A 27,222-nucleotide genomic window follows, 5' to 3' on the forward strand; every position below is an offset into this window, starting at 1 on the left:
CTGGGGGGGATGCCACTTACATGACGACGACAACAACAACAACAAATTATTATTATTTAAACCCCGCCCATCTGGCTGAGTTTCCCCAGCCACTCTGGATGGCTCCCAACAGATTAAAAACAGAATAAAATATCAAACCTTTAAAACTTCCCTAAGCTTCAGGTGACCGACAGTTATGGATCCTGCCCACTGATTGGATACAGTTCCCTACCCCTGCTTGAACTTCTTCCTTGGGAGCCATTTGCAGGAATCATTTCCGTTCCCGTTTGGGGGCTTACAAAGCGGTGCCGCAGCTGTCTGTAACATGTTATGCAGCAATCCTTGAGAGGAGCTTCTCGGTGGTGGCACCCCAGTTAGGGAACTCCCTCCTCTTTCCAGTGCAGCTGGTGCCAACCGTAATTAGTTTTCAGTGCCAACTATGCTTGTTTGTTCAGGTGTTTATCGAGCTTTCAGGCCGGAGCAAGTTTGTTTAACTATTGTTTTACTGTTTGTTAAGATTGGCCACGTCCACAAATACCTTTGGGTTCAATAACCTGAGACCATAGTTAACACGGTTGTTTTATTAAGTAGCAGTTGCAACAAACACTAGTTTTCTGCTGGAGGAGCCCTTCCAGCTAGCTACTTTCCACTCCCTCACACCATTCTCCAGGGATTTTTTCCAGACTCCTATCCCAATGTCTCCTACAAGGAAATGCCTTCAAATTACCATATTTTTCGCTCTATAAGACGCACCAGACCATAAGACGCACCTATTTTTGGAGGAGGAAAACAAGAAGAAAAATATTCTGAATCCCAGAAGCCAGAACAGCAAGAGGGATCGCTACACAGTGAAAGCAGCAATCCCTCTTGCTGTTCTGGCTTCTGGGATAGCTGCGCAGCCTGCATTTGCTCCATAAGACGCACACACATTTCCCCTTACTTTTTAGGAGGGGAAAAGTGAGTCTTATAGAGCAAAAAATACGGTACTACAGTTACTGCACGTACAATTCAATTAAGACACTGTTCTACTGCTGTAACAGTAGTGGATTCTTTTGTCAAGTGAGTCCTGAGAGTAGTTGGAATTCCTAGTATTATATTTTAATTTGACAAAACCTGATAATTTATTGTCATGATCTGTGCTTTAACAATAAAAAGAAAAATGGGAAATAAAGAGGAATTCTCTGTGGTGGAGCTGAACTCAGCAGGCATAACATTTAAAACATGGATGGGGAATCTGTGGCCTGGTCGATGTTGTTGGACTCCAACTCCCATCTGCCCCAGCCAGCAGAGCAAAATCAGGGATGATGGGAGTTGGAGTCCAACAACAGGAAATCAATCTAGCATGTACCTTTGCAATGATGTCCAGGGTCACTCGACTCAGCAGACTCAGCATATCAACTTCGGTTTTTCCATCAGCTTTTCCCTCCAGCTGCTCCATAAGCTTGTCGGCTTGGTCGTTGAAGGTTCCCATCAAGCAAGTGAGGTAACTGTCCAATTTATTATTATTATTATTATTGGAAAGTGTGAGAACGGAAGTCAGTCTTATCTCTTCCGCTGTATTGTACTTTTGTACTTTACTTTTCTGTCTCTTGGAGAAGATGTGAGGGGACGCCATGATTGCTTTGTCCTGTATATATTGCTTAATAAATTACTTGGCATGCACACACCTAAGCTCCACATCGTTTCTGCTATACTCTGCTGAATGAGTGTGCACATATCTCCAGATATGTGTCACTGGTGCGCACCAGGACTGAAGATTTATGAATGTCCCGGGCTGCGCTTCATCAGGAAGACGCCCAGAGAGAGCGTTTGCTCTCCCAGGCGTGTTCTGACATTATTATTATTACTACTACTACTACTACTACTACTTATCCACCCTTCACCTGAAGGTCCCAGGGCAGGTCACAACAATTGGACATCCATTAAAAACAGCCAAAAATCAATTACAATCACAATAATAATGATGGGTCCTAAAATATACATCTCAAGTTTCAAAGGCCAGAGTCAATGCATATTTCTTCAGCATACGACAGACCATTTCTACCAAGCTGCAATCTCTCGCTCACACACAAACAGCAACCATTAGGCTCAAAGCAACAATTCGAGGTTTTTGAAGCCAACTGCAGATAAGGAAGGAAGTGTTACCCCTCAGTGGTGACCCTGGTGCAATTAGACTTGAGGGGCGGGCAGCCTTCCAATGTCCAGGTGTGTTGGCAATCCATGAACCAATATCAATGCGAAGGAACCTGCTGGCTTTGGCGATGGTTTGCTAAGGCTACACTTCACACTCATCATGCAGAATGGCATCCCGTGGAATTATTACATGGTGAGGTTCTCTTTTTCTGCCAATTTATTTCACTGATAGAGAGTGAGGTTGGAAACTGCACAGCATGATATGTCTAGCCTTTCATGGGCTAAATTCATTTTTTTCTTCAATGGATACACACACACACACACACTCAGAGCAAATAAAGGAAAGCTGCTCTGAAAAAGGATTTAAATTTGCTATATTTGTTCCATAATACACTTTGATTTTTTTTTAAAAAAAGAAAAGCTGATGAATATGCTGATCAATTCACAAGTCTAACAGTTGTGCAGCTTTGGAAAGTGTTAATTGTAGCAGAGCTGTGGCTGCTGCTTGCCAGAGTGAGAGATCCAGGACTTTCCCAACACACCACCATCACCAACAACAATCCAATTTTTTTGTGCTGGGAGGTTGTCCCTAACTGAATTTCTTATATTAATGAGATATAAGATCATGCATCATAATCCTTCAGAGCAGTTTCTTGCACCTCTAATTAAGAATTTATTTTATAAAATCCATAGGAACATATAAAGCCATTTTATCCAGTCATACCTCTGGTCCATACGGCTCAGCACTGTCTACACCAAATGGCAGTGACTCTCAGTGCTGGAATCTACACACATATAAAAAAAACGCTGTGAAAATACGATTTCTAAAAACGTTTTGAAAAAATACATTGACTTTGGCATAGCTCACTTTCGCCATCTAGTGTCACATTTGTATATTGCACTTCACAACACATTTAGAATGTGTGTTTTGCAGCTGTGTAGCTGAGTCCCAAGGGAGTCTTTTCCAGCTGGAGACACAGGGGGACTGAATCTAGGACCTTCTGTGCACAAAGTAGATGAAGAGGCCCCAAGTGCAGTCTCTGGTTCCTCTTGGGAGGGTGGGAACTATTCCTATCTGAAGCACTGGAGATCCGTGGCAAGCCATTGTAGATGAATGCTGAGCAAGATGGACCACTGGTCATAGCATCAGGCAGCTGCCTATGTTCTCTGCCTTACCTTCGACTGAAAGCCATATCCATAATTCTCCGCTGTTTGTACCAGCGGGCATGGTTGAGGTCACTTACTAAGCCATTCCCTAAAAATCTGCGGAAAATGGAGAAAAACATTATACCCGGCATATGTAATATGTCAGATGTCATATTCTAATCTAGTGTGGAGAATCAGGAATGTGCCACAGACTTCCATGGAGTTCTTTCTTCATTTTATGTTTCCCACCTTTGCCATGATATTGAAACTTGACAAAATACACACTAATGCGTTTGAAGCTGGTTTTGCAAAACCAGGCTTTGGAATAAATTCTGGTCATTGTTTGCCTGATTCAGAAGTGGTGGTAAAAAGTGGTTAGAAGAAACCAGAACAAGGAAGAGATTGGCATACATGAAGGAAGAAAGAAGGGAGGACATGATTCTAACAGCATGTTTCCAATATTTCAAACCTTGTTTTGAAGGATTACCAGAACTGAGCCTTAGATGTGTGAACATAAACTCTTATTTTGTCAACTCCCCTTCTTTAATTTTCACATGTCTGCCTTTTCTTAATATGGTACAATTTGGCATTTTAAATATATGCTACCCACTAAGTTTTCATTGCTAAATATTCCTCCTAACCTCATGGTTTTCCAGACAGGGATCCAAAATACAGTGGAACCTCGGTTTTCAAAGGTAATCCATTCCGGAAGACCGTTCGATTTCCGAAATGTTCAAAAACCAAGGTGCAAAGGGCGGTCTGCCAATTCAATAGAGGAAATTGTGAAAAACAACAGATACACACAGTGGAAGCTGTTTGACTTCCGAAGCGTGTTTGAAAATGGAAGCATTTACTTCTGGGTTTTCGGCATTCGAAAACCGAAACGTTCGCAAACAGAGACGCCTGAAAACCGAGGTCCCACTGTAAGCCCAAGTCTGTCCACATCTCTGCCAGGCATGCACAACTTGTGACCTACCCAGCCTTTCTCAATCTTGAGTCCCCAGATGTTGTTGTACTACAACTCCCATCATCCCTGACCACTGGTCCTGGTAGCTAGGGATGATGGGGGTTGTAGTCAAACAACATCTGGGGACCCAAGTTTGAGAAAGGCTGCAACCCAACCACTGATTGTGACATGCAAGGTGCCAGACACCCTTACTTTATGCAGCCTCCAGACGGGCAAAAAGAACAGGAAGTTTATCAAGGCTCTGGCAGACGCCCATAGAAAGCTCTTTGGCTACATATAATTTAGTGGGTCACAAATTGAGGCTGGTCTTATGCACAGTAGGCAGCTAGGTCTGCAAACAGTCTCCATGGAACATCTTTAAAAGTCACCCTCTGTAGGGGAGGAAAGAGGCAGTGGATTCCCCACTCACTTTTTACCCAGCTGCAAAAATCACCTCTCTGGGATCACAGGTTAACAGAAGCCAAGCAGGTGGGGAAATGTTTATGTATCCACCCTTAAACTGCAGCATAAATATTTGTCAGTTGTTAACCTTTGAGCCACATGGTGGATTTACTGGTGTTTCTATCTACTGAGCATGCTGCGTACCTAGTAAACCATTTCTGTTCTGAGCCGCTTTGGGGCTGTTCTTGCTTATGCTATGGATTGCATGGCGTATTCCGGAAGACTTCCACAGCTAACTAGGTAAAAGGCTGTGTAGCAACTTGGAGTTGCGTGTGGAGGTCCCCCAAGCCCTCCATAATAATTCACAATTCACACATAATTTTTGTTTAAGGTTTTGGGCATAATTTTGGCCATAACTTTATTAAAATACACACATGTGAGTGGTTGCTTAGGCATTGGTTCCGACTATCTGTCCCCCAGCCCCGGGACAGAACTGACTTCCGGATTCCAGTGAAAGCCAGTAAGGGAAAACAATATTGGGGATAGCATGGAGCCGGGCATCAGACCCTCCCCCCCACATGCTCCCAGAGGCTTGCGCGGTCCTAAGCCCCATTCAGGGGTACGGACGAAAGAATGGCAAGCCCCTGTGAAATATACTCGGAGTTGAGAGTGGATTTCATGCTCTTTATTCAGCTCATAGTGGTGAGGAGGAATGGAAGTTCCCCCAGAATGTCTGCCTTATATACAGTTACAGATAGGTAGCCGTGTTGGTCTGCCATAGTCAAAACAAAATAAAAGAAAAAAAATTCCTTCCAGTAGCACCTTAAAGACCAACTAAGTTAGTTCTAGGTATGAGCTTTCGTGTGCATGCACACTTCTTCAGATACACAGTGTATTCTTTAGTGTATCTGAAGAAGTGTGCATGCACACGAAAGCTCATACCTAGAACTAACTTAGTTGGTCTTTAAGGTGCTACTGGAAGGAATTTTTTTCTTTTGTTTTGCCTTATATACGTTATTTACACAATGGGCCCCATGTGATTGGCTAATTCCGGGATTCTCCTGCAGGCCAATCAGGTTGCGGATTCACTTCCACCTGTAGCTGGATTGGGTGGCTCCTGTGGACCAATCAGACTGCTGCATTCTGCATTCTGAATCCTATTGCTCTAGGACAAATCAGACTGCTGCATTTTGGATCCTATTCAGCTCAGTACATAACACCCTGGATTCCTTTAACGGAATTCCTATACAGCAGCAGCATTGGAGGGGCAGGCACCACCAATCCTTACCGCTCCACCAACCAACTTTTTAAACCAATGCCTAACCGCAACTGAAATATACTCAGAGTCGCAAAGTGATTTCATGCTCTTTATTCAGCTCATAGTGGTGAGGAGGAATAAATGAAAGTCCCCTCAAAGTATCTGCTTTATATACATTCTTTACACAATGGGCTGCACATGATTGGCTAATTCCGGAATTCTACTGTAAGCCAATCAGGTTGTGGATTCACTTCTATCTGGAGCATGATTGGGTGGTTCCTGCCAACCAATCGTACTGCTGCATTGTTCTAGGACCAGTCAGACTGCTGCATTCTGAATCCTATTGTTCTAGGACCAATCAGACTGCTGCAGTTTGAATCCTATTCAACTTAGTACATAACAGCAACCTTCCAAGTTGTGATGATTTGCTACGCAGGGACGCAGGTGGCGCTGTGGGTTAAAGCCTCAGCGCCTAGGGCTTGCCGATCGAAAGGTCGGCGGTTCGAATCCCTGCGGCGGGGTGCGCTCCCGCTGCTCGGTCCCAGCGCCTGCCAACCTAGCAGTTCGAAAGCACCTCCGGGTGCAAGTAGATAAATAGGGACCGCTTACCAGCGGGAAGGTAAACGGCGTTTCCGTGTGCGGCTCTGGCTCGCCAGAGCAGCGATGTCACGCTGGCCACGTGACCCGGAAGTGTCTCCGGACAGCGCTGGCCCCTGGCCTCTTAAGTGAGATGGGCGCACAACCCCAGAGTCTGTCAAGACTGGCCCGTACGGGCAGGGGTACCAGCGCGAGCCAGCGCAGCACACGGAAACGCCGTTTACCTTCCCGCTGGTAAGCGGTCCCTATTTATCTACTTGCACCCGGAGGTGCTTTCGAACTGCTAGGTTGGCAGGCGCTGGGACCAAGCAGCGGGAGCGCACCCCGCCGCAGGGTACCTTTAGGCAAAAACTAGATGGCATGAGCCAATCAGCCAAATGGACAAAATTCCTACCAGGCCCCTGCCCCCAAAGCAGATGACCCCATGACAGGCATAGCAAGGTCAATGCAATAGCCCTAGATTAGGGAGGGTGGGCAGGTGATCCGATGCACACAGCAAAAGTGCGCAGTCAGTGCTGCGTGCCTAGCTTTATAACCTTTGGTCCATCCCCCTAAATGGCAATACCAAAATTTGCCCAGAAACCCAACCGCCCAATCACTGCGGATGGTCATCCATACTAACCCGCCCAGCAACAGAGGGGTGGCTTGTACAGACCCCACCGCAACACGTGCTCTCAATGATGGAGAACACGCAAATACAAAATGCAGTGCGCATGACAGGCATATGCTTAGATCTGAGCTACATCACAGGTTTTAATTTGAAAAGTGCTTCAGGGGAAGGATTTAGAGTTGAAACTCAATTGGGATGTGTGTGTGCTTAACCCTTTTTGCACCTGCTGTTTCTCTGCTCCAAATCCATCTCTTCAGGACATGAGTTTTGTCTGCCATAGAACTCTGGACTAGACAGACCCTTCGCAGACCCTCCAAGTGTCCCTATACTCTGGGGACAGTCCCGGATTTACAGAAGCTGTTCCGGTTTCTGATTTGATCATGGAATGTCCCGCTTTTCCTTAGGATGTCCCTATTTTTATTGGGAAAATGTTGGAGGGTATGGAGTTATCCAACCCCCAAACCATCCGAGGGCAGCCCTGTATAGGGAAGGTGTTGTGTGTGTTTTTTAATGTTTAATGTCTTATTTTTATATATGATGGAAGTGACTGGGGTATAAATAGTAAAATTATTATTATGGAATAGGATGTCCCTATTTTCATTAGAGAAATGTTGGATGGTATGCCTTTGGTCTGATTCAACCTTTTGTTTTCCTCTTATTATTCTGAATAAAAGCCAAAGCTTGCATCTGTTGCACTTTGCAGCTCAGAGTCTTGTCTGTTTCTAAGAAGTGGTTTACACAAAAGAGTGAAAGGATCACAGGAATCAGGAGCAGGAGCCTATCCAGACTCCCCAATCCACATACAGTGGTGCCTCGCAAGACGAAATTAATTCGTTCCGCAAGTTTTTTGGTCTTGCGATTTTTTCGTCTTGCGAAGCACGGAAAAGCTTCAAAAATCACCAAAGTCTTCAAAAACCTCAAAAAAGGCTACCACACCGCGTGCTATGAGTTGCTCCTCAAAGTGAATGCACGGTTTTAAGAAAAAGGAAACAAACTTGCAAGATGTTTTCATCTTGCGAAGCAAGCCCATAGGGAAATCTGTCTTGCGAAGCAACTCAAAAAGCGAAAAACTCTTTCGTTTTGCGAGTTTTTTGTCTTACGAGGCATTCATCTTGCGAGATACCACTGTATAGGCATTCTTCAGGGTGCATATGTCTACTACATGAATAGCACTTCCATACTTGTGAGCGTGTGAACCCAGAGTCTTCTTTTCAGTCTGCACTGCCAGATGACAACATACTGGTCCTAGCACTGTATGCTCCACAGCTATCTAGGATGAATGTGTTTGTATCTTGTCCAGAGGATCATTCAGAGAATATGGAACCCTGAAATGGAATTTAAACTTCACTTGTGGAATACAGAGTTTACTTTTCAAGGCCTTCCTATATGGAAAAGCTTGGACAGAAGCAACAGAAAATCATGGCTTCTAAGCCAGGAGAGGCATCGTAAAAAAGAAGAAGAAGAAGCTAGTTATGTGTGGAGGACTACCTGGTCCTGAATGGGGTGCACAGCCTGGGAGTCATTGTGAACTCACAGCTGTCCATGGAGCCACAGGTCAATTCTGTATCCCGGGCAGCTGTCTACCAGCTCCATCTGGTACACAGGCTGAGACCCTATCTGCCTGCGGACTGTCTCGCCAGAGTGGTGCATGCTCTGCTTATCTCCCGCTTGGACTACTGCATTGTGCTCTAAGTGGGGCTACCTTTGAAGATGACCTGGAAACTGCAATTAATCCAGAATGCGGCAGCTAGACTGGTGACTGGGAGTGGCCGCCGAAACCACATAACAGTCAGTCCTGAAAGACCTACATTGACTCCCAGTATGTGTCCGAGCAGAATTCAAAGTGTTGGTGCTGACCTTGAAAGCCCCAAAGGGCCTGACGGAGCATTTCCACCCCCATTGTTCAGCCCAGACACTGAGGTCCAGCTCCGAGGGCCTTCTGGCAGTTCCCTCATTGCGAGAAGTGATGTTACAGGGAACCAGGCAGAGGGCCTTTTTGGCAGTGGCCCCCACCCTGTGGAACACCCTCCCATCAGATGTCAAGGAAATAAACAACTATCTGACTTTTAGAAGACATCTGAAGGCAGCCCTGTTCGGGGAAGTTTTTAATGTTTGATGTTTTATCATGTTTTTAATATTCTGTTGGAAGCTGCCCAGAGTGACTGCGGAAATCCAGCCAGATGGGTAGGGTATAAATAAAATAATAATAATAATAATAATAATAATAATAATAACCTGGTTCTTATACTATAATGATTCCATATATGTATAAAATATGTTTATTTCAAAAGAGCATAAGAAGAGTGGTGCTGGATAAGACTAAAGGCCCAACAGGTCCAATATTATGTTTTCACAACCAAATACCGCTGAAAAGTCAGCAAGAAGGACCTGAATGCAGCAGCTCTCTCCCCATTTGTGACTTCTAGCAACTGGTGTTCAGAGGTGTGTTTCTTCTGACACCAGAGGAAGAAGACAGCTCTCATGGCCAACAGCCATTCATATCTTTGTCTTCCATAAATTTATACATCTGTCCAGTAGAACCCAACAAACTGGCTGTCATTTCGGCATACTTATTGATTGTAACTTACTTTTATATTAACTCACCTTTCTCCAAATATATTACAAGTACGTTCATATTCTTGGTCTTTTGGGTACTGGGGTGACAACAGGCACTCCTAAAATTAAATCCTTTGGTCAGTTTTCTGAAATTCAGGTTAATCTCATTACTAAGAATATCAAGTGCTAAATTTAGGAGAACTGATTTCTAACATCAGTGTGCTGGGCTCAAATTTGAGGATGGGGCGGGTGGGTACCTTCCTTCTGCCTTTAAAAACAGGGGGTCCAATTGAGGGAAGTTATTTCAGAATACTTTGCTTAAATTTGGCGGATCTTTTGCACAGGACTTTGCTTGGCAGGTGGCTCAGCCCCACATGGTAGGGGAAGCAACTTGGAGACATGCTTGATCTGGTACCTGATATAGAACCCACAGAGGACAAACAAGACACCCCACAGGTCAAGGACCTTGAGGAGCAGGCAGGGTCCCCTGAAACCAATCCTTAGGATCCACTGGAGGGACCATCTGGGACCTGCTGAAGAACCTCTAGGGCTGTCAGAGAAGGAGGTGGAGTCACCACCACCACTTGTCCTTGAGAACCCCGGTGCCAAAAAAGGTCCAGGTCCGAGAGCAAGAACATAGTATACATGTGTCAGAGCTGCCTCTAGGTCCCAGCTCACAGAGGACCAACGCTAGGCTGTAGTAATGTACAAAAGTCTTTATTGAAGTTCTGTTTCCATTTCAAAGCCACAGCGTGCAGCCCTACGTCTTAAACCCTAGATCGGCGAAGTCCCGTCTGAGTCTCCTCCCCTATGACACCAGTTTAAGATCCTAGCCCTGCTCCACCTTTTACGCTGCTCTCTCCTCCTCTGGGTCCTCCTGCCCGCTGGGGCATTGCCCTTTCTGGACTCTTCCGACGCTGAGTCGCTTAGCTCCTCCCCCTCCCTCCGGCGGGCTTTAGGACCCGGTTCCCAGTCCTCATTCTCTGCTGTCCTGTGCTCCTGTACATTTGAACTTGCCTCTCGTGCCAGCCCAGTGACCTTTCTCCTAACCGTTACAGTACTTCGGTCACTGCTTCCCTCTTCCGGGACACTGGCCGGATCTGACCTCTCCTCCGTTGTCCGACTTTCTGATGGAGGCGTGGTCAGCCCTGCCTTATCTTCTCTCCCTGGTGGGGAATGCACTGGCCCCAATCCTTGGGACTCTTCCCCCCCACTCTGCTCTGGTGGGGAAGCTGGTCCTGATTTCCAGCTACTGCTCTGGGAGTCCCTGCTGCCCCCTTGCTCCTGGGGCATTCCCCTTGGGAACCCCCTACCCCTGGCCACTGGCGCCCCCTTCTGTGAATCTTCCAATTCGCTGGAGAGGCTCATGGAATCCCTCGGTCCACTGTCCTCTTCTCCTACGCTCCCCTCGGATTCTTCCCCTTCGCTCTCCATCTCCTCTCTTCCCTGTGCCTCTGCTCCTGAGCCCCTGACAACATGTATGAACCCAGAGTTGTCATGATGAAGCTATCCCTGGAACTCCTTCAGGACCAGCATCTGTGGATGGATAAGCCCTTTCTCTTGAGCCTTCCAGTTGCTAAAAACAAGACAAATCTCTGGTTCCTTAGGCCTAGTAGTGGTGGTGGAAGGCAACCACCTCCTTTATGACCTTGTTGAACTTCCTGTGACTATAGGCTGTTCCATGACCTTATCACAGATTATGTTGGGACCTGGACCAGTTTTCTGTGCCTTGGTGTCCTCCAGATGTTCAGGACATGCTGGCTGGGGCTGATGGGAACTGTAGCCTAAAACATTTGGAGGACACAAAGCTGGGGAAGGCCATTTTAGAGGGAGGGGGTCTAAGGAAAAAGTGAGAGCTATGGGATTTATTGGAAACGCCAAAGGTATTAGAAGCCTAGCGGTGATGTAGAGCAGCTTACGCTTTGGAACTGTCTCACCTGTGGTCAGCCTGCACATGTGCACAAATAAACCATAGGTCTCAAAATTCAAGTGAATTTTATTCAAAGGGAATAAAAGCCCTAGATAAACTATTGCACATCTGAAGTTGTAGAATTGTGGCAGTACCTTCACTCCTTCAGGGCTTAATACTATGACCACAGCTTTGTGAAGTACGTTAAAACGCACGACTGGTCCATATTCTTCTGCCCTATGAAGAGAAAGTCACCCAAGGTGTTATGTACTGAAGTTCTTACCCTGGGGCAGCAGGGGGATACTGTAGATAGTTATGCAAATGAAGGATCGAAAGTGACGTTCAGTGATTGCTCAGTGATTTCGCTCAGTGATTCAGTTATGTTCGCCCACAACTTAACACAAAGTATTTAAAAAGGAAAGGGAAAGCTTGCCAGAGATAAGCAACCAGCAAGTTATACGGAACGTTGCAGTCATGTTTTGAAAAACTGGAACAAAAAAATATGCTTTTGTTGCCAAGATCGTTTCTGTGCAAAGTTTATCTTGTGAACAAGTTGTTCCTTCTGGAGAATACATGCCACCATCATGTGGAATAAGAGAAGACCCTACTGTGTGAGTGTGAGTGGGGGTGGGGGTGGGGTGTAGATTTGACCTTTGGAGATTCCAGAGCAGTGCTGAATTTCAACAATAGCAACTCCAGAGTGTAGATAGTCCACTAACATCATCTGCAAAAAAGAATATTGAAATAGTGCCCTCCACCCTCAAATGGGGACAGATATAAGGTTGGACCCTATCCCTGGTATATGGAAAATATTTCATATCTGAAGTCATTCATGGACTGGAAGTAGAAATTTTCAACTTTGCCCTTGCTGTAGAAAACTCTTGTAAATTACTAACAAGCAAAATAAACTTTCAAGGACATAGTTGATGATTTCTAGATTTTATACCCCACCTTCCCTTTACTCAAGAGAGTTAATGGAAATGTACATATTAGGTTGGGTTCGTGCTACATAAGAGTTGTGTAGATGGCTGCACATGCCTTTCTTAATTCCCCATCCCTCCAATTTTATGGCAAACCATAGGGCACTCTGTTTTGCACAAACTGGGACTACAGCACTAACATTTCCTATTCACTTTCCCATTCTGCAAGTAGTGACTTATGGTTCCCCTAACATGCCCAGCTGGGGAAAAGGTTCTTGGCTATATAGATTGTTGGTCTGAATTTGCACTGAAGCTCATAGCCCAGGGGTAGGCAGCCTAAGGCCCGTGGGCCAGGTGCAGCCCAATCGCCTTCTAAATCCAGCCCACGGACGGTCCGGGAATCAGCATGTTTTTACATGAGTAGAATGTGTCCTGTTATTTAAAATGCATCTCTAGGTTATTTGTGGGGCCAGCCTGGTGTTTTTACACGAGTAGAATGTGTGCTTTTATTTAAAATGCATCTCTGGGTTATTTGTGGGGCATAGGAATTCATTCATTAGTTTTTTTTCAGAATATAGTCCGGCCCATGGCTGAAAAAGGTTGCTGACCCCTGTACATAGCCTCTTATACCAAGCTCTCTGAAAAATTGAAAGTAACTTACCACTGCAGAAAGAGATCACCCAATGGCTCCTGGTTTTTAACCATTTTCCAAATGAGTGGCCCATGCCCAAGAAAAAAGCTGCAAATTTTTTTTAAAAAAAGAAACAGGATGTTATGAAACTATATGAAGAACACCGTACAGTATTTTGCATTGAAATCAAATCAGGAGTGCCTATGTGATTTCACACACCAATTGATGGGGGGAAGTAGGGGGGAAGATGGCGCCGGGTCAAGCCTCAACTGAGTCTCTGCTGCGTGAGTAGGAGCTCTAATGATCAAATTACCCTGATAAAAAGGCTCAACCTATGAAAATATCTGCCAACTTTTATCAGTAAAAGGCTCTGGGAGCTGTCGGGTGGACTTTTAAACCTCCCCTCCCTTTTAAATCAACTTTGAACCACCTCCCTTGAAAAGCCCATAAAGCTGTGGGTTGGATAAAATAGCCCCATTTATTTCTGAGTACGAAGATGGTACTTACAAGTTAATGTTGCAAAGAACTGGGGATTTCACCTTTACAACCTGTAACAACTCCCACAAAGAAAAAACAGGCCGAAATTTCAACCTACTTCCATCCCAAGGCTGATGAAGCAAATAATCCAGGAAACCTCCATTCTCATGAGTGGTCTATTGACCACACCTGGATTGGAAGGGAGGAAAAAACTAACGTCGGAGGTGAGGGAATGGACCTGGCAACAGAACTAAAACAAGCTGAGCTAGCCAAAGAGGGACCTGAAGCAAGTTTAGAACAGGAGCTATTCCTGGAAAACCTAGAAGCCATGTCAAACGAGCCTCCCCTCCCCTCCCCTCCCTATCAGGAGAGAATTTAAGGTGCCCTTCCCCGACTGAGCCGATTGAGACAGACAAATGGCCAAACAGCTTAAGGGTACAATACCTGGACAACCTTATCTTCTACTTGTCAGGGATGTTCGAAGAGTTACTCAAAACTCATTTCACACAGATAAGCAAAGAACTTGAGCCACTTAAAAATTTCCTTGAACCTGCTTACCACCCTAACTGAATTGATTAAGAACCATGAGGTCGCTCTCCCTCACATGACATCTGGGACTAGGACTAATGGAGGTGAAACTAAGCCGGGACTCGATTACAAAAAAACAAACAGAAACAATTCAGTGCAGGAGGGAGGGTCCCTTGCTCCCAAGAAACCGACCTTAAAGAGAAAATGCTCAACACAAAAAATGAAGAAGACCAAAAACATCAAATTGAGAGGCCAAAAAGGAGCGCCAACCTGCCGGACTAAAAAAATGAATTTTCAGAAGCTCTTTTAGATGCTGGAGAATATAACAACAAAGAACTCTGCTTCTACAACGCAAAAGAAAATCACAAACTCAGGCATGCCAACAAAGCACTCTGAGGAAAAGCCGCACGGCCCAGGAGATCACACACCACCCTCTAGTCGGGAAATAGGAAAACCAAAGGAAATTTCAGCTCCCAAGCAACCAAGCCTTCTCTTGACATCGCAAATAAATCCTGTGTACCCTAATATAACAAAAAAGGATCAAGATAAAACAATGCAGACTTGTTGGAAGCTAACGTTAAATAATCACAAACTTGCCTTCACAATACTTCCCACAAATAGAGGACACCCATCATATGCTCAAAGAAAAGTAAATATTCCCAAAAAATTGGAATAGTCACCAGGGGCCTCGTGACAGCAGAAAATATCATCAAGATAAAATTCCTCCCTCATGATACGGCCCAAAATAGGGCTATAGTGACTTTTAAGGACGGGCTCTCAACTAAACAGACCCTTTCAAATAAAGACAATTTCCTGAGGACTGGCTTGCTTGTGCACCGTTTCTTCGAAAACATCGAAGACCCTTTACCACTTCTAGGAGCACATAGGCTAGCCAGATCAAAAACCAAAACCAGCACTGCAGAATCCAACAGCACCAGAAACGGTAAGCTGCTCTACCCAGAGGCTGGCAATCTTAAACAATCTGGCAGGCTGTACAAAACCCTGCCCTCACCAAATAAGCTAGAAAAGGATTTCTCCTCAAAGGATGAACAACTCCTAACAACCTACCTCGAGCAGATCGTACTTTCCCAGGAGCACTAATTGAAAGACTTTCGACCATAAGGAAGTCCCTGCCACCTCTAGCCCCGCCTCCTCCCATGGAATTTAATTACATCAATTGCAAATCAAAGCCTTTAACCAACGAGGAATGGACAACTTGTCGATATCTGTCTCCAGAAGAAACGGGCTCTCCTGCACCCCCTCCAATAGCCCAATCCAAAACGCAACATGTTGAACTAGTGGTGCCAGCGCCGGGAATCGGCTCAATCTTCATGGACTGCCTGGGAATCCTAGAAGCTATTCATGCAGAGGAATAAAATAAGGTCAAATTAATACCCCCAAATTAGTCTTTCCCTCAAAAGGCTTCCCCATTCCTCCGCATCGTGGCTCAATCAAGCCAAATTCAAAGGACCTGAGGAATCAGCAGCAGAAAACAGCTTTGAGTGCCTGGAATCTAAAAACCCAAGAATCAACTGCTGCCCTAAACATCATCTCCTGGAATGTTGCAGGCTGGTCCAGATGCCTCTCCCACTCTACAGACATTCCCTTCTAGCATCAAAACTTTAAAATCATCGCTCTCCAAGAGACGTGGGCGGCTGAAAACCCATCATTGGAAGGATACTATACATATGCAGTGGGAGCGGTTGCAGGCAGAGGACCAGGGAGGCTCAAGGGGGGATTATGCATCCTAATCTCACTCTGCCTAAACGCCACCTGTAATGAACTGTCCCCCCTAGACCACCTAGCAATGGCCCTTCTCATATCCTGGGGAAACTGCAGTTTACTAATTATCAATGCTTATATCCCCCCAACAAGCAAAAAAACCCCGATATTGAGGGCATCTGGAATAGACTGGACTCTTACGTTAGGTTAGTGATAACAAACTATCCGGGAGCAAAGGTCCTGCTGGTGGGTGACCTAAACGCAAGGTTAGGTCCTGATGACCTCAGTTTAGAAACCAAATACAGGCAAAAAATAGGGTACCCTGACGACTTTGGCCCGGAGGCTTTACAACTACCAAGGCAGTCAAAGGATCAACTTTGCTGGAGCCTGCCTCCTCAAACTCTCTAGGCAGCTAAGTCTTCATATCCTAAATGGCTGCACCACGGGTGACATCCCCGGGGAATATACATTCATGTCTGGGATAAGATCCAGCACAATTGATTATATGTTGGTGGACAGCGAATTGCTAACAAAAATATTGAATTTAAAAGTGCTCCCAATCATAGAGGGGGACCATTTCTCTTTGCACCTCCAGGTGTCTCCGTTAAACGAGTCACCCTTCCTGAGAACAGTATACCCTGCAGAGACCACCACATTAGAGCGACCTGGCTGCCGAGTCAAATGGACCCCTGCACTTGATTCCAAACTGAAGAAGATTCTAACCTCTGAAAAACTCCGTACAATTTTAACTGGCTTTGGGAATAATCCTAGGCCTGAGGACCCAGTTTCCATGTATGAGAGCCTGCTCCAACAATTAAAACCCTATCTTTTTAATACCACAGAGAAAAGGCCAACTAAACCAATAACATCAAATAAACCCTGGTTTGATTACACCTGCTTTGAGGCAAAGAAAGCCCTGCAAAATGCTTACAAAGCTGCCCTGACAGCCGAAAATTCTGTTAGACATCAAGCCTATCTTGCTGTCCGTGCCCTAAAAAAAGAGTATAAAGACCTAATACTCCACCAAAATAATGCCTATACCAGAAAATGTTGGCTAGAATTAACTAGTGCGGCAAAAGATCAGACACTATTCTGGAAACTGGTAACTTCTGGCACCCATAAAGCTATTTCCCCGTTAACCTCACAAATTCCCCCTAGCCTGTGGGTCTCAATCTTTGTATGAGGACGCTGAACCTCCACTACGGAATTATAATATAGAACAACTGGCTAAATGGCTGCCTGTTTCAGTAACTGAAGTGAAATCATATATAAACCAACTGAAAACGGCCAAAGCCCCAGACTCAGACGGCATTCTGGCAGAAATGATAAAAGCACAGGCGGATTGGTGGGCAGCTTTCTTAGCCACCCTCTTCACCTACATAGATGACACTGGCAGCATCCCAAGGGAATGGGGAACAGCCATAATAGTTCCAATCTATAAAAAGGGCAACAGAGGGGACCCAGCGAATTATAGGCCGATTAGCCTAGTAAGTGTGATCAGTAAACTCTACGCAAAGCACCTCCTTAATAAGTTTACAGAATGGCTAGAGAATGAAGATATCCTGGCAATAGAACAAGCGGGCTTCAGACCTGGAAGGTCCATGACAGATCACTGCCTAACGCTACAACATCTCATCGGCAAATACAAATCAGGAGAGCAGGCCTCACTATATGCTGCCTTCGTTGACCTAAAAGCAGCCTTTGATACAGTCTCCAGAACCAGACTCTGGGACAGACTGTAGGGTACTAATATAGATAGAAGGCTCCTGCTCTTAATTCAGGCACTGCACGCAAACACAGCTCTTAGAGTCAGGTGCAGCCACCTAGGACACCTAACGGACCCTATTAAAACCTTCAAAGGTGTCAGGCAAGGGTGCCTATTGGCCCCTCTACTATTTAATTTCTAAGTAACTTAGTATCTGCACTCAATGACTCAGAACTCCACCCGCCGAAGCTTGCAAATCGGCATATTTCGGTCCTGCTATATGCCGATGATGCGGTAATTCTATCTAGAACCCCCATTGGTCTCAAAAGAGTACTAAGAAAGCTCGCAGCATACTGTCAATCTGAATGTCTCAAAATCAACTATCAAAAGACCAAGATACTCACTTTTGGGGAAAAACCAAAGCTTAGAAGCTGGGAACTCCAAGGCCATAAATTAGAACAAGTCACAAACTACAAGTATCTAGGAATGGTGGTACAGGCCTCAGGAACCAACAAGCTACACATAAACTCCATCGGGAGCTCAGCGGTAAAAACCGCAAATTATATTCTTAAATTCTTCAGAGCACAAGGGGGCTTCTTCGTCCCCGCAGCTCTAAAATTATACAAGGCCAAAACTTTGGCACAACTCCTGTATGGTTCCTTTTTGGGTCCGCCTTCCTCTGCTTTCTCCCCCCTTGAGAAAGTTCAAGCTAGACTTCTTAGAGCTCTTGAGGCATCTAATCATAGCTTGCATTTTTATTGAGGCTTGATCAGGGCCTGTATTTTAAAATGAGCTTAAAGATTTTCAAATGTTCATGCCAGGCAGAAGACCAGCTGCCTAAGAACCTTGGCAAGATGTTTATTCTCCTGGACAAGGGGGCCCCCTGATTTATAGCAGAAAACAATTCTCAAAGTCAAAGGGAATTACAAGCTGACAGCCAAGGTTACACTGACCCTACATATTACAGAAGATAAAAAAAGAGATAAACATAATTAAGAGTGGGTAAATAGTAAAATAAAACCATGTGCCTCCCATTAAACTTGAGCCATATTTTCCTAAGGTTGAAAGGTCAAGAGCAGTGAAAAAGGCAACTGGCTTGGCTGGAGAAGAGGTTTTCTTTCTATCTTATTTTGAGGCTGGAAACTGTTCCTTCCTTTTTTACTTTGAAAAGGTTTATTCTTCTAAAAAGCTATCTATGTTATGTATTAAATATATTGGCTTAAATGAATTATGCAAAGGAATTAGAAGCTAAGAAATGTTAAATCCTTATGCTAGATTCTTATTTCATATAGTTGGAAGAGATCACAGGGGCCATCAGCCACCAGCCCAGCCCCCCCTGCCAAGCAGGAAACATCATTAGAGCACACATATGGTTGTCAGGCCTTTGTTTAAAAGACCTTCAAGAGAAGGAGATCTTTCAATGATGATGTGAACTCAAGATCCTTGACATCTGTTTAAGATAAAAAATTAAGATTAAACCATTTGTTTTGGAGGGCAATAGGGCGAGGTGAGCTGGTAATTAAGGTTCCTTGTTGAGACACATGTAAGATATATTACTACTTATTTGTCATTTATAGATAGAAGAATGTATATCTTTTTGTTTCCCATAAAAGGACAAGAGGAAATGGGTCTATCTTTTGTGATTGGTTCTAGCAAACAGCCAATAGGAATTTCAACCAGGCTGATTGGACAGAGGCAGCCACAGGAGGAGCAAGGGGGCTGGATTAAGGAAATATAAGTGCTGGCCAGAATGGGAGGAGGCCAGGCCAGAGCTTGGTAACCATATACCACTGTGCCTCATATTTATTTGTCTGACAAATAAATTATTATTTTAATTTCTCTATTGCTGCGTTGAATATTTCATTCCAGCTAAGCGTTAACCACAAGCAGGGTGCTACACTCTCCTCCAAGTCCCCAGATGTGTCTCAAACGCATGGGTGAGATTGGAAATGGGGATGATGAGAGTGGAGGCTAGCATTTGATTAACATCAATTTACAAATGGCTGACATTGAATCTGCTCCCCCCGAGGGATAGCCCCACTGATCCTCTGTGATCAATTCCAGTCAGGCTGGCAGACTGCAGTTCTGAACACCCTCCAGAAACTGGGTTTTGCCCCTCAAGCCCTTCTAAGTCTGGGCTTGGGCCAGGCAAAAGCCACGGTCAGGCAAAGAATATTAGATACCGAGAGACAACAGAACTGTGCAAGGTGGCCAGACTGTAAAATTGGAGAAATTGAGAGATATATAGCCGCACCGGCAGCATACCTCTTCTTTCTCATATCTAGAAATGCAAGAAGGGCCTTTACACTCGCCAGAAGCGTGGCTCTTCCCTCACCGGTCCTGGATGGAGCCTTTAGTAAAGTCCCCTATGCCCAGAGACTTTGCACCTGTCCATTGGGAGAGATAGGAAGCCCAGAACACTTGTTCTTTACATGTTCCTTTTACGAAGAGGCACGCAGTAACTTCATTGATCCCCTACTGGTGGGGCTCGCTGACCTCCCGCAAAAGCAAAAATTTGACCTTTTGCTGTTAGGCAAAGATAAGAAGAAGATCTGGATGGTCGCCAAATTCTGTGTACAAATCTGTAGGCGCAGACCATTGCCCAACTCAAAATAGTCCGGCATGAAAATCCCCAAACTCGGTTCCATGGGTGACTCTGAGTCAACTCCCTGAGATAGTTTATTGTTGCACATTGTTTCTAAATTTATTGTTGTACATTGTTTTAATTGCCTGTTTTAACCATATTTGCACATCAGTTTCTAATGCTGTGAGTGTCATCTATTTCAGAGGCTTCTACTCTGCAGCCTCTTATAGTTGTTTTAACTGCATGTTTTTATTTGTTTTTAGTTCTTATCTGTTTTAATTATCAGTTTTTATCCATCCATTATCCGTGTTTAATCTTGTATTTTATTCAGATGTTTTATCCTATGCTTGTTTCTTTGTCCTTATTTGCTCCAACATTTATCAGTTTAAAAAAATCCTAACTGCTATTTTATTTATATGTTGTTGTTTTTTATCCTGGTCTGTGACCGTAATAAAATTCATTCATTCAAACCAATCTCCAAGGAACATGCATTACCCATCCCAGAAATAACAGCCCATGACCCATCCCACTGCGACAAAGGGGACATCGTAAACTTGCATGCCTGTTCATTTTTAAAATTATTATTCCAGATACTACAACCAGCAACAAGAAGGGCCTTTACACTCGCCAGAAGCGTGGCTCTTCCCTCACCGGTCCTGGATGGAGCCTTTAGTAAAGTCCCCTATGCCCAGAGACTTTGCACCTGTCCATTGGGAGAGATAGGAAGCCCAGAACACTTGTTCTTTACATGTTCCTTTTACGAAGAGGCACGCAGTAACTTCATTGATCCCCTACTGGTGGGGCTCGCCGACCTCCCGCAAAAGCAAAAATTTGACCTTTTGCTGTTAGGCAAAGATAAGAAGAAGACCTGGATGGTCGCCAAATTCTGTGTACAAATCTGTAGGCGCAGACCATTGCCCAACTCAAAATAGTTCGGCATGAAAATCCCCAAACTCGGTTCCATGGGTGACTCTGAGTCAACTCCCTGAGATAGTTTATTGTTGCACATTGTTTCTGAATTTATTGTTGTACATTGTTTTAATTGCCTGTTTTAACCATATTTGCACATCAGTTTCTAATGCTGTGAGTGTCATCTATTTCAGAGGCTTCTACTCTGCAGCCTCTTATAGTTGTTTTAACTGCGAGTCTTTTAGTTCTTACGCTCTTACAGTTGTTTTAACTGCATGTTTTTATTTGTTTTTAGTTCTTATCTGTTTTAATTATCAGTTTTTATCCATCCATTATCCGTGTTTAATCTTGTATTTTATTCAGATGTTTTATCCTATGCTTGTTTCTTTGTCCTTATTTGCTCCAACATTTATCAGTTTAAAAAAATCCTAACTGCTATTTTATTTATATGTTGTTGTTTTTTATCCTGGTCTGTGACCGTAATAAAATTCATTCATTCAAACCAATCTCCAAGGAACATGCATTACCCATCCCAGAAATAACAGCCCATGACCCATCCCACTGCGACAAAGGGGACATCGTAAACTTGCATGCCTGTTCATTTTTAAAATTATTATTCCAGATACTACAACCAGCAACAAGAAGGGCCTTTACACTCGCCAGAAGCGTGGCTCTTCCCTCACCGGTCCTGGATGGAGCCTTTAGTAAAGTCCCCTATGCCCAGAGACTTTGCACCTGTCCATTGGGAGAGATAGGAAGCCCAGAACACTTGTTCTTTACATGTTCCTTTTACGAAGAGGCACGCAGTAACTTCATTGATCCCCTACTGGTGGGGCTCGCCGACCTCCCGCAAAAGCAAAAATTTGACCTTTTGCTGTTAGGCAAAGATAAGAAGAAGACCTGGATGGTCGCCAAATTCTGTGTACAAATCTGTAGGTGCAGACCATTGCCCAACTCAAAATAGTTCGGCATGAAAATCCCCAAACTCGGTTCCATGGGTGACTCTGAGTCAACTCCCTGAGATAGTTTATTGTTGCACATTGTTTCTAAATTTATTGTTGTACATTGTTTTAATTGCCTGTTTTAACCATATTTGCACATCAGTTTCTAATGCTGTGAGTGTCATCTATTTCAGAGGCTTCTACTCTGCAGCCTCTTATAGTTGTTTTAACTGCGAGTCTTTTAGTTCTTACGCTCTTACAGTTGTTTTAACTGCATGTTTTTATTTGTTTTTAGTTCTTATCTGTTTTAATTATCAGTTTTTATCCATCCATTATCCGTGTTTAATCTTGTATTTTATTCAGATGTTTTATCCTATGCTTGTTTCTTTGTCCTTATTTGCTCCAACATTTATCAGTTTAAAAAAATCCTAACTGCTATTTTATTTATATGTTGTTGTTTTTTATCCTGGTCTGTGACCGTAATAAAATTCATTCATTCAAACCAATCTCCAAGGAACATGCATTACCCATCCCAGAAATAACAGCCCATGACCCATCCCACTGCGACAAAGGGGACATCGTAAACTTGCATGCCTGTTCATTTTTAAAATTATTATTCCAGATACTACAACCAGCAACACCAGGGTCAGGAAGTTCTGCCACCTGAGGCGAAAAGCCCACCACCACCTCCTTCCTCCTGTGCAGGAATGCCCTGCTAATCCTGCCCCCTCCTCCTGTCAAAGTCTGTCCACAAGACACACATTTGTACATTACGATTCGGAGATCCAAGAGAATTAGCAGCCCCCTCCCTGTGGCATCTCCCATTAAGTATCACAACCCCGCCAGCCTCTTACCTCACCCTTGGGGCGCCAGGGATATGATCATACTTCATGTGGATTGATTTTATGTAGCAGCAATAAAGGCCAAAAGCCAGAAGGGCCACCGCGAGCAAAATGCGCAGCAAGCCCCAGATCACCTCTGGCGCATCCATGACAGCCAGGAGCTCAAGCCACAAAGCTGCAATGCCAAGCCTCCAAAGTTTGAATGATTCTGCCTTGGAGATTGGAGTCCTGGAGTTGTTGCTTTGGCAATAAATCCCTTTTGAGTTTGGGAGGAGCCAGGCTGGGATGCAGTAGGAGGAACCTTTACTTAAACATACAGTCCCTGCAATCAGATTGAGTCAGAAGGACCAAATGATGGTCCATTCGGATTTAATTTTAGGAGTTGGTACAATGCCAAAGCACCCAGTCGGAACATAGAATCATAGAATAGGAAGGAACCCCGCTTCAATGCGGGAATCTCAGCTAAAGCATCCATGACAGATGGCCACTGCTTAGAAACCTCCAAGGAGGGAGACTGTTCCACTGCCGAACAGCTCTTACTGTCACAAAGTTTTTCTGAATGTTGAGTCAGAATCTCAGAGCCTCTTTCCCCAGCTCGGGCTGGCAGCAGCTCAGGCTGTTCCCTTTCTTGCTCTTCAAGACATGGCAACCCTACTTCAGTGCAGCAGAAAAGAAGCTTTTCCCCTCTTCCATGTGACAGCCCTTGAGATATTTGAAGATGGCAATCGTATCTCCTATCAGTCTGCTCTTATCCAGGCTAAACATACCCAGCTCCTTCAACCGCTCCTCATAAGGCTTGGCTTCCAGACCTCTGATCATCTAGGTCACCTTCCCTGCCTCCCCATGTGCAGTAGCCCCAGCTGAGGAGGAGGAGGAGGGGAGTGCAGAGGACAGTGAGGAAAGGGTGAGAGCAGCCCCGAGTGCCTGCCTTGATTGGGAGCAGGTCCAAAGGAACTTATCTCCCCAGCCCAGCCTCGTAAAGCAAGGGGGGAAATCCTCAACCAGGAATCTCCCTTTCTTTCCCTGCTAGAAGAAGAATTGGTTCTTGGAGACACTGGAGTGTTTCTTTTAGGGGGGGGGAGTCTGTGCCACCGCCCTCTTCCCCCTGGGGAGAAAGGAAGGAAGGAAGGAAGTTGAAGTTGAAAAATGTGTCAACCAAGCCAATGAGGACTGAGTATCCACATCTAGTCCAGTATCCTGTCTTGCAGGAGCCAACCAGATGCCCATGGGATTCCCGCAAACAGGATCTGACCACAACAGCTCTCTTCCCATCTATGGCTCTTAGCAACTGGTAGCCAACGAGGCATAATGCTTCCAACAGTAAAAGTAGGACATAGCCATAATGGCTAGGAGCCACTGATGAACTTATCCTCCATGATATTGCCTAGTCCTCATTTAAATCCATGCAAGTTGATGGCTGTCACTACCCCATGTGGGAGTAAATGCCATAAAAACGCTTATGTTTTCTTCATTCCCTTTTTCTGTCCAAAGGTGGGTCACTAAGAAATGATTAACCAGGTGCAATGCAACCTCAACGGAAGACAATCACAGTAATTGAGAACTAGAACAATACAGCTCAAAGGTCGAGCATAAAAGTCATTCTTCCCCATCTCCTAAGTTTGCAATAGGATACAGCTACAAAGATAGGTGTGTGCTGTCTAACACGGATGAAGAAAACTCTGGTGATTAAATATGGTGTTGCCTTTCAAGTTTTCTTTTAACACAGTTGAGAGTAATAGCTAGCAAAAAGGAGTCAGCCATTAAAAAAAGATGGGAAGTCACAGTGCAGAATTGCTAAGCCCAGACGTACTTGTTCAGTATTACTATGGTTGTTACTTTTATCTACTGTTTATTATGGAAAGTGGTTTGTCTGTCTGTTCTCTACGAGTTCAGCCACCGCTTGAGATACTGCTGTCAAACGTGGCACAATGATTCCCAAGGTGGGAGCAGCAGTCTTTGCAGACACCTGGACACCGGGTGCCATTTTGAATCAAGATGGCAGGCAGAAACGTGGCCTTGGTGTGACTTTGCCTGATTTGGGGCCTGAAGGGTCCAAACTCACAATTTATACTATCCATTTTAAAATAAAAATGTTTTGGTTTCTACAAATTCCTGAACAGCACCAGGCACTCACTACAGATTCCAGAATAAAGTATGATTTACTTCTGTTTTGATTATCAGATACAAGAGAAAGCTACAGGAGAGATGGAGAGCCTGTGGGTCCCTAGATATTGTTGGACTGCAGTTCCTATTACATGTGACCATTGGCCATAGTGGTTGGGGCAGATGGGAGTTGGAGTCCAACAGCAAGAGGACCACATACCTGACCTTCATTTAACTTAATTTGTATACCACCTTTCTAAATACACAAGGCAGTTAACAAATAGCTTGGACCTACTGATTTCAACCTTGCTCTTCTCATCTCTGGCATGGTTTTGTTGTTGTTGTCATTTAGTCGTTTAGTCGTGTCCGACTCTTCATGACCCCATGGACCAGAGCATGCCAGGCACTCCTGTCTTCCACTGCCTCCTGCAGTTTGGTCAAACTCATGCTGGTAGCTGTCCAGCCATCTCGTCCTCTGTCATCCCCTTCTCCTTGTGCCCTCCATCTTTCCCAACATCAGGGTCTTTTCTAGGGAGTCTTCTCTTCTCATGAGGTGGCCAAAGTATTGGAGCCTCAGCTTCAGGATCTGTCCTTCCAGTGAGCACTCAGGGCTGATTTCCTTCAGAATGGATCGGTTTGATCTTCTTGCAGTCCATGGGACTCTCAAGAGTCTCCTTCAGCACTATAATTCAAAAGCATCAATTCTTCGGCGATCAGCCTTCTTGATGGTCCAGCTCTCACTTCCATACATCACTACTGGGAAAACCATAGCTTTAACTTATACGGACCTTTGTTGGCAAGGTGATGTCTCTGCTTTTTAAGATGCATTGGGGGTATATGGTGTTTTACGGGAGGGACAGTACCTCTGATGGGGAACACATCGTGCTCCTTCTGAGGTAGTTTGTCCACCTTTGGTCTCCACCTTGCACTTGGCTCTCACCTGTGGCTTCTAGAAGCTGTCGGCATGCGACAGCAACCACACCCCAGAAAAGCTTCAACTGGACAGCTAAACCAGGTGAGGGTAGCCAATAGGCCTTAAACCCTTGGTGAGTTAGGGACTTCCCCTGCATGTGAAGAGAGGCTCTGGCAGATTGAGAGGATGAGACCAACAGTGGGTCCAACAGTTAAGAAGGTGGTTTCTGCACATGCTGTAGAGGGAAATGAGGGGCAGATGGGGCTTGGCAACCTGGGAAGGTAGCCTATCTAGGAGAAGGAAAACTCTGGTCTCAAACCTCTGCTGTTTTGCAGGATATCTTCGGGAGAGAAGAGGGCTAAGGAGTAAACCCAACACAAATCCAGAGTAGAGTCTTTAAGACAGTTGGGTGGCACCTTGTACACCTCCTTCCTGGCAACTCCTGCAGCCAAGCTGGTGCCAAGCGTATTGCTCTGCTTCCCTTTGGACCACATCAGTGAGGCCAAGAGGGAGGTCATCTGAGCAGCCCAGGAACTCTGCACACACTGCCAAGGCTGCACCCCAGGGAGGTCACTTCAGTGACATCTTGAGACAGATGGATGTCTACAACAAACAAAGATGAATAGAATCCTAAGAAAGAACCTGTCACTTAGCTTGTTCAGTTAAAGAAGGTTCCGTTGATGGAAGTTGTACCAATATGGGTATTCACTTATCATTTGAAATATTTGTTCTAAATTACTTTATTGAATCGGGGAACTTCATGTTGAGGACAACACAAGGCACCAGAAGTGAAATGCATTGCGTGAAGTTACCATGAAATATTTGAGGGCTGCACATCTTTTATCTCTCTCACCCAAGGCAGCTGAGGAATGGAAGAGGGAGATGTTTGAGTACAGTGAGAAGGGAGAACACTGACATATGTACCCCTTGATTTCTCCCAGTGCCCTCCCCTGCCCTCCACAGCACTGCAAATGCCCCTTTGCGCTAGCGGACAGAGAACGTTGGATGCAGCCCAATATTATAGATCTGGGTGTTTCCACAGTTGCTTTCTTTCTTTCTTTTGCGTTTCATTCCCTGCTTTTTAAAGAGTACCCAACACCATGCCGTTATCCATTGTTTTCATTTTCTTTATTTTTCATTTAATAAAAAGTAACTGCATAACATTTTAAAAATCACTATGCGATACAGTATACAGTATTAACAAACAAACAAAAATACTACCTAAACCCCAATAAAATAGCAATATATAAAAACCAGTAAGAGCAAATAAAAACAGGACAAACCAAAAAACCACATAGACAGAGTCCACTTTTATGGGTAAAGGAAAGCGTGGGCAAAAAGGTAAATCTTTACAAGACATCTGAAACAAGTGATGGTGGCTGCTTCATATATGTCAAAGGGGAGGTCAGTG

The 27,222-nt window shown here is 44.6% G+C and overlaps 1 protein-coding gene across 1 annotated transcript in view; it reads right to left on the reverse strand.

Annotated features, from left to right (window-relative positions):
* LOC307200291 (cholesterol 24-hydroxylase-like) overlaps window positions 1-22,995 on the reverse strand; it is a 36,575-nt gene extending 13,580 nt beyond the window's left edge. Inside the window, exons 1-6 of the mRNA XM_079948795.1 lie at window positions 22,808-22,995; window positions 13,118-13,195; window positions 11,692-11,773; window positions 9,676-9,746; window positions 3,289-3,375; window positions 1,328-1,466 (exon numbers count right to left, since the gene is read on the reverse strand). Coding sequence (XP_079804921.1) covers window positions 1,328-1,466; window positions 3,289-3,375; window positions 9,676-9,746; window positions 11,692-11,773; window positions 13,118-13,195; window positions 22,808-22,944 — 594 coding nt within the window. The 5' untranslated portion in view covers window positions 22,945-22,995. The remainder of the gene's footprint in view (window positions 1-1,327; window positions 1,467-3,288; window positions 3,376-9,675; window positions 9,747-11,691; window positions 11,774-13,117; window positions 13,196-22,807) is intronic.
* Window positions 22,996-27,222: the final 4,227 nt, after the last annotated feature.

This window comes from Podarcis cretensis, assembly GCF_951804945.1.
Source record: "Podarcis cretensis genome assembly, chromosome: 1".
Lineage (NCBI taxonomy): Eukaryota > Metazoa > Chordata > Lepidosauria > Squamata > Lacertidae > Podarcis > Podarcis cretensis.